At 40.4% G+C, this 12841-nt stretch overlaps 1 protein-coding gene across 1 annotated transcript in view; it reads right to left on the bottom strand.

The window, feature by feature from the left end:
- Positions 1–2045: 2045 nt before the first annotated feature.
- CDC16 (cell division cycle 16) overlaps positions 2046–12841 on the bottom strand; it is a 28679-nt gene continuing 17883 nt past the window's right edge. The window contains exons 14-18 of the mRNA XM_077753949.1: positions 11559–11622; positions 8762–8823; positions 7436–7571; positions 5880–5970; positions 2046–2531 (exon numbers count right to left, since the gene is read on the bottom strand). Coding sequence (XP_077610075.1) covers positions 2272–2531; positions 5880–5970; positions 7436–7571; positions 8762–8823; positions 11559–11622 — 613 coding nt within the window. The 3' untranslated portion in view covers positions 2046–2271. The remainder of the gene's footprint in view (positions 2532–5879; positions 5971–7435; positions 7572–8761; positions 8824–11558; positions 11623–12841) is intronic.

Here is a 12841-nt window from a genome sequence, read left to right as displayed (position 1 = left end):
CAAAATCTGAATAGACAGTTCTCCAAAGGAGACCTACAAATGGCCAGGAAATAGAATGTCACTAGTTATTAGGGAAACACAAATGAAATGAAACAGCTACTACCCACTGGAGTGGACTGTAACAAAAAAGAATTAAAAACCCTGGTGAGGGTGCAGAGGAATTGGAACCCCGTGCTCTGGTGGCAGGAACGTAAAATGAGCAGTTGCTGTAGACAGTTGGTTGGCTCCTCAAAAAGTTAAGCACTGAATTATCACGAGCCAACTCTCCTCCTAAGCAAATACCCAAAGGAACAGAAAACAGGGACTCCGATGTTTATATACTCATGCTCACAGCATCATTATCCACAATAGCCAAGAGATGGAAATAACTCTGTCCATTCATAGATGAATGCGATATACATTATGGAATATTATTGAGCCATAAAAAGGAATAAAGTCTGGTAAAAGCTAGAACAGGAATGAACCTAAAAAATATGCTAGGTAGGGGCACCTAGTAAGTGTCCAACTTTGGCTCAGGTCATGATCTCAGGGTTTGTGAGTTCGAGCCCCACATCAGGTTCTCTGCTGTCAGCACATAGCCTGTTTCAGATCCTGTCCCCTTTGCTCTCTGGCCCTCCCCAGCTTGCGTGCTCTCTCTCTCTCTCTCTCTCAAAAATAAATACTTAAAAAAATATATATACACTAGGTAAAGTCATACAGAAAAGGACAAACATTGTATGATTCCACTTACATGGTCTAGAATAGGCAAATTCAGATATAAAGTAGATTAGAGGTTACCAGGGGTGGGGGAGGGACAAGTGTGGCATTCCAGCCCAAATGGGCACAAAATTTATTTGGGATGATTAAAAAAAAAAAAAAAAGCCCTGAAAATAAATACCACTGAAACATACACTTGAAATTGATAAAAATGGCTACCTACCCATATTTATACCCACACATGCACACAATTTATTTCTTAGAGCACTAGGTTACAGAAAAATGGAAAAGCAAGCACAAGTTCCCACACGCTCCCCACCCATACCTATATCTACACCTTGCACTGGGATATACTTGTATCAGTAGTGATACAGATACATTATTAAATGAAGTCCATAGTTCATGTTACGTATATTTTACCAGAACAAAGAAAAAAGCCACAATTACAAAAACAGACGGGGATTACATCACAGGACACAGGAGCCAGGCTCAAGGAGCTCCCAATGGCTAAAGTTGAAACAATGAACCCCTAAAATAATATTGTGTAGGATTATAACTTAAAATATATGTATACTGGAGTCCACATATTGATGGTTGATATTACTTAACTGATGGCTGAATAAATGGGAGATGACACTAATTTCTGTTACAGAAGATTTCCGAATAATATGTGCAGACAGTCCCCCCTTCAGACATTGAAGCCCTTGGTCCTACTGAGGATAGGCTGAACTTCACGAAGTTTTTTTCTTTGCTTCTAAATCATACATTATGGACAGGGAAAAACAGTAACTTTACAGTGGAAAAACTTGGTAGGCATCATAGTAACCAAATGGTCAAGATTAACACCATCTATGATAAATCATGTTGTACTCTGACATGTGATGACAAAAGTACTTCATTCACATCTGTGTACTTTTTCCCCCAAAACAAATAACCCTAGTCCAGTATGAGAAATACCTCAAACTCCAACTAAGGGACACTACACAACATCTGACCAGTCTTCCTCAAATCCGTGGTCACAGAAGTGTGACACACGGTCACAGCTGAGAAGAGCCTAAGGATATGTGACAGCTAAGTGCAGTTTGGCCCCTGGATAAGGTGCTGGGCAGGAAGAGGATATTAATGGAAAAATGGTGAAATCCAAATAAAGCCTGGAGTTCCGTTACCTGTAGCATACCAATGCGTGCTTCGTTACGACAAAGTCCCACGGTCACATAAGATGAGAACGGAGGGAAACAACTGGCTAAGGCGTCTACGGGACCTTTCTATATGATCTCTGCAGCTTTTTCATAAACCTAAAATTAGTCTGAAAATACAAGTTTACTGAAAAAGGAAAAACAGACATAATATTCAATTTACCACTTTATTCCTCTACCTATAATTGTTTTGTAGGATCAGAAAACACCTGTTGCAAAGGTGTGCAGTCCAGTCTTTTCTGGCAGGTCCCCGTTCCTAAATGTAGAGGTGCAGTCTGGGTTCAGGTTAAGAAATGGGAAATTCTGAAGACAGGATAAGGGTGTGAGGAAACCCCAACCCCGCCCCCCAAGGCAAAATGGAACTGAAAGGTGTCTGCAGTCAACTACTGTGGTCTGACATAGAGGTCTCTAACATCATGTCACTTTCGTTCATTTCAATTTCAAAGGTTTCTTCCAAGGAAGGTCTGGGATCTGGAGTTTTCCTTGAGGTTTCCAGTGGTGCAAGCCCCGTTTCTTCTGCAGTTTGTTTTTCTACTTCAAATTCCCTGAAATCCCACGGAGGTGAAATAATGTTTTTTAGTGTCTTCATTGTATGCACATCAAAGTCATAACATTTTAATTTGTCTTTAATGTCTGCTCCTAAAAGGAAACACCACAAGGAGAATAAAATAAGAAACTCCATTATCTGTCATTTCCATCATTATGTAGCACTGCCTCTATCATTTAGTTCCAATGGTACTTTTTAATTTTTTAATGTTTATTTTTATTTTTGAAAGAGAGAGAGAGAGAGAGAACATGAGTAAGGGAGGGGCACAGAACCCAACGCAGGCTCCAGGCTCTGAGCTGTCAGCACAGAACCCAATGAGGGGCTCGAACCCACAAACCACAAGATCATGACCTGAGCCGAAGTTGGATGCTCAACCGACTGAGACTCCGGTACCCCTAAGTCCAGTGGTACTTTTATGAGCACAAGTACAGCTTAGAAGAAAAAAACATTCCAATCACTCTCCTCTTCTTTTTCTCTTTATTATCACAGGCAGTTGCTAGGAGACTGAGAAGCACATGCACTTCCAGTTCCATGTGGCAGCAGCGCCTGTCCCTAAAGCCTTCACACACACAAGCGAGCCAGCAGCGGGCACTTGCCCTCACCTGTTACAAACAAAAGCCACCTGTTGGCATTCTGGCATTGGTGCCATCGCAGCCTTGGGCATAAAGAAACACAGTGAAGGGAAATACACTTTCCATATATCAAAATCTTATGCATAATGGATAAGAGATTTCCAACAGATGTATTAGGTTCCATCATTTCTGACATAAAATAATTTTACACAGTTCAAACTAACAGCTTTCAGCAATAGGTGTTTTGACAGACAATGGCATGCAGGCCTTCTAAAGGAAAAATTGTACAGCACAGCGATTAGAGGTAATACCGTATTGCACATTTGAAATCTGCTAAGACAGTAGACTTTAAAAGTTCTCATCAAAAGAAAAATAATTTTTACTATGTATGGTGATGAATGTTAACTAGATTTACTGTGGTCATTTCACAATATATACAAATACTGAATTACATTGTATATCTGAAATTGATGTTACATGACAATTATATCTGAATAAGAAAAACATATAAATAGTCGGTAATGACTGATATACTTGGAAATCTCTGTAAGACCATTATCTTTGTGAGGACAGGCAAAATGTCTGTCTCGCTCAGTAACCTACCTCCAGACCTCCCCCAGCTTTATAAGGATTTTGCATTTAAGCCTCACAATCCTCCTTGAACAAAAGAGGAAACTGAGGCTCAGACTTGACCAAAGCCACAGGGCTCGGTAGCAGAACTGAGATTTCAACCCAGGGTCTTTAGGGTGCCAAAGCTCAAGCTTTCTGTTTTAGCTTAAAAAAACAAAACAAAACAAAAAAAACGAGCCCGAATATACACATCGTAAAGTGTGGAGAGCTGGGCAAATTCTCACATACACATATACCCGCATCACCACCACCACACCAAAAAGAGAACACTTCCAGCTCCCAGAAAACCACCTCATGCCCTTCCCAGTGAATACCTCCCCTTTCCAGGCCAGAAGGAATCACTGCTCAAATTTTTCTACCACCACTGATCAGTTTTGCTTATGACTAATTCTCACATAAATGGTATTTATCAGTATATATTCTTTTTGTCAACATCTGGGAGATTTGCCTACGTTACAGCATGACTTCCTAGTTAGTCCTTTTAACTGTATAGTACTCTACCACATAAGACTGCCACAATTCATTTCTCCATTCTCCTATTCGTGGATATCCAGTTACTTCTAGGTGGTGTGATTACAAACAGCCGCTGTGAACAACCCTGCGTGTGAGCGCTGGCTCACAGAGCCCTTGATCCATTGGGCACACACCTGGAGCACAACTGATGCAGCTTCTGAGCAGTACGGCAGGTCAGCACCCTAACACCCCAATGAATCACATTTCCCAGCTCCCACCCCTGATGACAATGCACTTGATCACATGACTTGTGCTGAACAGAATGTGATGGAAGTGATTTTGTGAAACTTCCAGCTTTCAAGCGGTCTTGAGGCATTAGTTCTTGTCGTTAGAACTCTGAGACCTCCGTGCTACGGAGAAGCTGGAGATAAAAGACCCATGAAAGGCCCAGCGGGGTTGGCTGAGGTCCCCATCTGTGCATGAGGCCATCTTAGACCTTTAGCCCGTCAAATGCCTGCTGACTGCAGCTGCCTTAGTGAAATGAGACAGTAAATGAGCCACCGATCAACCTAGAGAGCTGAGAGAGAGAATACAACCGCGTCGGTTGAAGTAGTTTGTTAGGCAGCCACAGATAACAAATTTGACAGGTCTGTTAAACTTCAGCAGATATGTTGAACAGTTTTCCAAAGTGGCTCATAGCCCACCAATCATCAATAATATAAAAGAGTACCAGGTGCTTCAGATCATCACCAACACTTGGCACTCCCAGTATTTTTCATTTGTAGCCATTTTGGCAGGTGTGCAGCCACATCTCGTTATGGTTTTAATTTCATTTCCCTGGTGTGCACTGATAGTACACACATTCATTTGCTTTGGTGGACAGCCTCTTTGGTGAAGCTCCTGTTCAAGTATTTTGCCCATTGTGGACCCATTTTTGATCGTACTTTTCCTAACTGATTTATAGGATTTTTTTGCATTCTAGACACAAGCTCTGACCAGTCTATAAATTCTAAGTTCTCCCAGTCTATGACATGCCTTTTTACTGTTAACAGTGTTCTGATGAACAGTAATTTGATTGAAGCCTAATTTCTTCATCCTCTTCACCTTACAATGTCTGTAACTAAATGAATGCCCAAGAATAGCAATTCTATCCAAATTTATCTTAACATTTGCTTATCATTACAAAAAATTATTTAAAAAATTACATAGAACTGTAATGTGAACGTAAGGCAACTTACTTTTCAAATGAGATGTAAAAATCAATATTAATATGCTATAAACCTCATTTTAAAGTATTAAGGCCAGAGCTTTTTCTATTTATTAGAAATTAGAAACTATTGGAAATTAAAAGTCTCTAAGATTTTTTTCCCATTATGCAATTTAGATTGTTTGTTAATACTTTTTTTTAAAAGATTTTATTTCTAAGTAATATCTACACCCAACATGGGGCTTGAACTCATCACTCCATGATCAAGAGTCACACGCTCTACCAACAGAACCCAGAGCCCCACAGTTAGATTGATTCTTCTATATCACAGCACTTTACACAAAATCCATAACAGTATTTAGCATATGCCAAGTACTCAATTATAATCTGAACAAACACTTAATGAGCCATTAATTCCCACAGCATTGTTCCAACAAATAAATGGAGTTCTTAACAATATAGGTAAATGGTTAGAAAGATAAAATCTTACATGAGATTTGAGAAACCTAAACAGAGATATACAACATTCTAAAGAATGGGATACAATGTCAATCAGAATAATAAAATTATAATCTTACCAATGTAAGCTTCAGAATCACCAATGTACATCTCAATGCAATGACCAAGCATTGTAACAGAAAACGTATCATCTCGCCTAAGACCAAGGGCCTGCCAGAAAAGATTCACCATGGTTATTACAAGAAAATGTATTGCCTTCTCTTTCACGTAAAAATATTCCTGTAGGACTCCATTCAAAACACTACAGGGAATCGGAAGCGGGGCGGGGCTACAAGCGTAGCCATGAGTTGATGTCTGTTGCAGTTGGGTGATGGGCACACAGTGGGTCATTACATCACTCTGTTTTATGTTTGAAATTCCCCTCCTCCAAAAAGATTTTCACAACTTTGTCTACACATAGAACCTTCTAAGTCTTCTACTTACTTATATCACAGAAGAGAGGTAAATTATACAATGTTCAAATACACACATTTGAACGATCACTCAAACCAGAAAAGCTGTTAGGTCACGCTTCTGCCTAGCTCGTTATTATCATAATGGCATCTTCAGGACTTGATCTCACCTGATAATCTCTGACCCTATGCATTTTCTAAGATTTTATCTTTCTCTCCAGATACCATTACTTCATTGATTCTAAGACCCACATTTTTCTTTGAATTCTAACATTTCTGAACTTGGGATGCCTTAAACTACTGGTGGTTCCTTACTACTGCTGTCAGCTGGCCACAGGTGTGATGTGGGTATCCAGTGTGGGCAGCCTGGACTTGGTGGCCATGGCGATGTACAGACTAAGCTTCAAACCACATGAACGCTCAAAGATACAGGAACTGCGGCTGTTGCCTAAAATCCTTGCAATGACACTTTCTGGCTGCATAAGATTCACAGAGCCAACGTCTTTGGGAAAAACCTGAGCCAAGAGCAGGGTATATGTGCCGGCCCCAAGAACACAGGGACACAGACCACCTGGTACCACAGTGATTTAAAAGAACCAAACTCTGAATGTAAAAAAACAGAGTATCTTAGGTATTTATCTCACTTACACTTTCTTTTTTATGTAGATACTAGAGTCATCCCTAATAAAAATCTATGTCCTAATATGTCCAAAAGGAGTACTTCTTCTAAGTACCAAGACTGAGAGATTGGAAAGAATCATATAAAGTTTAAAGGTTTATTTTTCTGTGTGTGGTGGTGGGCAGGGCACTCAACCTGCTTCTTAACGGTGTCTTAGGGATAGTGAGGCAGGACATGTGGGTTTAGGAGATTCTTTCCTTGTGATGAATACAGATTGTTTTGTTCACCAACTAAAGTGATCCAAGGGAATTAACTATAAGTCCTAAATAGACTGGAATTTCTTTTCTCCTGCCCCGACGTAATGCCCAGCTCAGACGAGGCCAACAAACCTCCTGGACACATGTTTGTCTCATTGCACACTTAAGACAAATCTCACATTTGTCTCTAATTTGGAATGTATTGTATGACACACACATGCTTTTCTCTGGAAAGGAAGGAGAAAACACAAAGTTGTCTGAAGAATTTTAAAATGGTAAATACAACACTGCCTAGAAAAGATCTTCTCAAAAAAAAAAAAAAAGTGGTAAATGTTAACTGGACATACTGTGTGGAAATAGTCAACAGCATTTTCAAAGTTGCCCATCAGACTATGGATATACCCTATGGCAGAATAGGTAGACGCGTTCTGAGGAATTAACACCAGTGCCTGACGGTGATAATCCAAGGCTTCGGCATACTTTCTGTGAGAGAAGAAAAGACAGGGAGTTGGGGGCAGGAAGAACGGGGAGAGAGAAAACAATTAGTGGTTACAGTGAAAGCACTGAATTTCTAGATCTAAGAAGAGTATCTGGTACATCACAGTAATGATTCAAAATGTTTATACTGCCTCTGTGTACCTTGACACCTCCCTAGATGGACCTTCCTGCCCTGCTCACCCAGCCAGCTGAGGTCGCTCCCACAGGGACACAGGCGGGAGACGGGAATAGAACATAACCTCTGGCCCTGGGTCCTGTGCCCCACCACACTGCAAGGTCTCCTTTAGGGCAAGACAAACCTCCCACATCGGGCGTGATTAAAAGCAACCAAAGGTTTCTGGTTTAAGAACTTCCAAAGAAGTTACTTGAACAGCATTTTCAAAGTTCTCTGCAATTCCTGCCCTGTAAAAATCTTTTGTGAGAAAAAGGTTCAATAAGGTTTGGGAAACACTACAGCTCATGATGAATAGTAAAGGTACCCACATATCCTGAAATAGAAAAACCTATTAAATTTTGAGTAACCTAGAGTTTGCCAAACATATTGAACTAAAGAATCTATTTTTCCAATGCTGTCTGTTTATCACATCATAAAACTGGTACCTTGAGAAAAACCATATGGTTTTAGCTAAACCCTGCTGTTCTAATTCTTCCAAACTAATTTTGAATACTCATTTTTTTAATCTAAGAAAATGACAGTTATTATAATTCTCTGTATTTCTTTTTTTGAGATATTTTAACTTTTTTCTTAGTTTATTGTCAAGTTGGTCTAACCCAGTGCTCATCCCAACAAGTGCCCTCCTCCGTGCCCATCACCCTAATTCTTTATACTTCTAAAATAAAATTATACCACCTGAGATAATAAAAATAAAGAGATAACAAAACCCACTAGAGATAATTATTTTGATGCCTGTTGTATCTGAGCAGCAAAGTACAAAGCTGGAAGATTTCAAAATAAAAATATGGAAAAAGAAGGGTGCCTGGCTGGCTCAGTTGGTAGAGCATGCAACTCCTGATCTAAGGGTTGTGAGTTCAAGCCTTATGTTGGGTGTAGAGATTACTTAAAAATAAAAAATCTTAAAAAACAAAAACAAAAACATGGAGAAGCCTACACAAAATTAAGTAAACTTTCAGTCACAAAGAATATTTCTGATCTGAAAACATCCGAGTTCACTTACTTAAGCTTCCTGCAGACGTGCCCCAAGTTATTCAACAAAGGCTCCCATTTGTCAACTGTTACCTGAAATACAGCAACATGGAACCCCTGAGTCATGTGCCACTTTCCAGCCGAGCCCACACCGCTGCACATGGCGACGCAGGCTGCCCTGTCTCTTGTACTTGTGGACTCTCCATCTTTCTTTCCTATTGGGAGAGACTTCCTGAGGATGCTGGTATTTTATTAGCACAACATTGTTAATGAGCCCCTCTATGCTGAAGTTCAAATTCCGTATCTTGAGCCCAAAATTCTCCATCTGTCTACTAAATATTCCCTCTTAGAAACCTCACAAGCACTGCAATTCCAGCATGCCACCCGCCCGACTCTTATCTTCTCTCCTGCCACCCCAGCTACCCTACCTCATGACCTTCTAAGCGCCTGCCTCTTATGCCTGGCACCCAGGTCATCCCTGACCCCCTAGCAGCTACCAAAGGCTTATTCATCGGCCACCCCAGCATTACGCCAACCTCCATGTAACGAGTCTCGTCTGGGCCCAACCACCTCAGGGTAAGGTACAAGGCCCTTGACGATCCACACTCAACCCTCCTGACCCATTTCTTGACATTCTCGATTAACTCCAACTTGGCACACACCATTCTCTCTACCTAATATACTCTTTTCCTCACTTTTGCTTGGCTGATGTCTACTCATCAGGACAGAAATGTAGGATAACTGTATCCAAGAGGTCTTCTCAGCCCATCCTCAAGTCCGGGTTAACTGCTCTCCTGCTTGGGTTCCTTTATTTCCTCAAACACGGCCCTTTTTGTGCACTGTATCATTACTGCCAATTTACTTATCTGCAATCCCCAACAGGTCTAAGGCCAGGATCTATCATGTCAGTTTCCTATTTCCTCCCAACACCCAGCTCACAGCTTAGGACACAGTCAAGACACGTAGGTCAGTCTGAGCTAACCATGCAACAGATCTGAGCCACAGTCTCCAGCTCCTATGAGCCTGACTCCAGGAGGCACAGCCCATGAGAATGAAAACAAGTCCTTCATGATTCTTAGGCACATGGCTTCCCTATGGCAGTTTTGACATTTGCTGCAGTTTACAACTGAAGGCAAACAATATTTCCCCATGTTCACATAACTTTTAATAGTATTGGGCATTTGTATTTAAAGCCATTACTGTAAATTTCTGCAAGGCTCCACAGTGCCCTCTGATCATCAACAAATATAGTTTTAACTCGAAGTGTGGTCTGTGACAGTGTACCTCAAGCTTCTCTGAGCATGAGAATCATCCTGGATGTTGCTAAAACTGCAGATGTGATTCAATAGATCTGGGATCCTATACTTCTAGTGAGCTTCCAGGTGATGCTGATGCAGCTGGTCCAGTTAGAGCAGCAAGATCCTAAGGTATTCTACTCTGAAAACCAGCAAGGTGGTATGTGGCAACCTCCAAATGAACAGAAACACATTTATCATCCAGGCCGCCCACGACTGAGCTCATCAAGAAACTATTTTTATAGGGGCGCCTGGTTGCCCAGTTGGTTGAGCATCCAACTTAGGCTCATGGTTCGTGTGTTGGAGCCCCATATTGGGTTCTCTGCTGTCAGTGCAAAGCCCGCTTTGGATCCTCTGTCTCCCTCTCTCTGCCCCTCCCTGGCTCACTCGCTCTCTCAAAAATAAACAAACAAAAATGAACCTGTTTTATATAGAAACATGTGCCAACACACAGAAATATAGTGTTTTTAAGTTCATAGGTATGACAAATAAGAGGCCTGGCAGGGAACCCAAGGAAGCTGTGTCTGTGTCAGTGAAGAGGAACAAATGCCAAGGAAGATGTGGGTCACAAGCAAGGCTGCCCAAGTAGGAACAGAGTGAAAATGGGAAGTGACAATCAGAATGGAACAAAACAAAATAGATGTGAATTTAAAAGAATCAAGAATGGGGCGCCTGGGTGGCTTAGTCAGTTAAGCGTCCGACTTTCGCTTAGGTCATGATCTCGCGGTTCGTGGGTTCGAGCCCCACGTCGGGCTCTGTGCTGTCTGCCAGCTCAGAGCCTGGACCCTATTTCAGAGTCTGTATCTCCCTCTCTCTCTGACCCTCCCCTGCTCACGCTGTCTCTCTCTCTCTCTCCTAGAAATAAGTAAAAATATAAAAAAAATAAAATAAAAATAAAAGAATCAAGAACTAGAAGAGTAGCAATATGCAAATCCCTTACTTACAGAAGTTGACAATATTTAAAATTATTATTATTTTAAAATAATACCCATGAGTACACATCCAAGCTAGCTGGCAGGTTATTTCACAAGCACAGGTCTTTCATATGGTAGAACCTAGCTAAGTATTTCACACCTTGAGAGGTCTAAATATGTAGTAAGTACAAGGTCAGGAAGAGCCATGATAGGTCTGAATAAAATGACACCTGACCTTATTCCTACAGAGAGGGGCACTGTATATTTACCCATTAATCCATGAGGAGGCTCTTCAGTTCTAGAGAAGAACATCTTATGTGAGATGCTAACAGTGCCCACTAGTATCCACTAACTGTCACATATTCCCCATATCAAAAAATCATCAAATATATTCCACATATCAAAGCCTCCTAGGAAGCAAACAGTTGACATCTACCTTCTCAACTAGAAACAAATTCATTTTTATAACTATGCAGCAAAATAAGTGCCTGAAATTCAAACATTAACAAGCCATTTGCCATGATAAGTATTAACCCGTTATCTTCTAGGCAAGACACTGTCCATATTATTATTTTCATTCAATAGCAAACACAAGAGAGACAGATATTACATAAGATACCTCATTCCCAATTGCTTTAATTTTTTCCAAAGCATCAAGAAACCATTTTTCAGCTGTTTTCCATCTAAAATAGAAGGAAAAAGATTGCAGATTATTCAAAATTACCAAGTACGAACATCTTAAGAAAAATGAGGTAAACTTCTATAAATCGTTTATTAAAATTCAATTTTAAAGGTCAGAAAAATGAATTCTATAGCATTAACATTATAGGAGTTCAAGATTTTAGGATATAGTTAATTCTCATTATTCTTGGTAAGTATATTCTATAAAGTCACTGTGAACACTGTTTTAGCAAATACTGAGCCACTGCTCCTGGCAAAAATACAAGATCAGATTCCTCCAAACTCTGGTCAACCATTCAACATATAATCTATTTTCTATGTGCTTCTGTTGATCGATACCTTAGTTAACATAAGCTGATTTACTGACACTGAACTCACGGCCAGCAACAGAGTTCATCTAACAGGCTCATCACAGCCTTCTGGTGCTTAGGGTCACTGACAGCACGTCAGCACCAGGCCTTGGGATCATTTCAAACAGTGAAATCACCAACGAAAAGTATAAAAATGTGAAAAATGTGGTACTGAAAAAAAACTCACAAACTCAGTTACAGTCTGAGAGCAGAAACAGGAAGGCAGAACATCATCTCTGACCTCTGCTGGGAACATGCACCCAAGTGTGAAAGTACTGTAGGCGTAGGCGCCTGGTTACAAACTAATGGCCTATATTACATCATTTTACAACAGCTCCAGACTTGCTTTTATAAATACTAGATAATCCTATTCTTAGAATATACACACAATGCCATAAAAAACACAGTAGTACTAATTTACTGTTTTTAAATTTATGTATAATTTAGTGCAAAGGACTACAGATTTTTCTCTTTAGAGTATGATACTGAATTATTCTACAAATATCCAATGTTACACTAACACCTCAAATGACCAGGAATTTGGGCCATTATAATTAGTTTAATTTTTGGATTAATTTTTGGCAACTACAGAAACAGCATCTCTGTTCCAGAGCTGCAGGCAATCTTTCTCCAATGTGTGACTCCAACTCCTAACCAACAGGGAGCGGACTAAGGTTGTGCAAGGCCTCCAGGCCACCCTATGGTGTTTGCTCACTGGTCAGTCAGCAACAACTGTCCAGTCTCGGAACTGAGTCTGCGGGAGCCCACGTGCAAGGGAACCAAAACCCCAGTTCAGTATTTTTAAAGAATTCCAACATAATACTTTCTATTTTTTTTTTAAATGTCTGCCTCCTCCTCCTAAAATGGTACA

Source organism: Crocuta crocuta, unplaced genomic scaffold (genome assembly GCF_008692635.1).
Source record: "Crocuta crocuta isolate KB4526 unplaced genomic scaffold, BGI_CrCroc_1.0 scaffold31, whole genome shotgun sequence".
In the NCBI taxonomy this organism is placed as follows: Eukaryota; Metazoa; Chordata; class Mammalia; order Carnivora; family Hyaenidae; genus Crocuta; species Crocuta crocuta.
The sequence above is the reverse complement of the archived record's forward strand: the minus strand, read 5'-3'. Positions and strand labels throughout refer to the sequence as shown.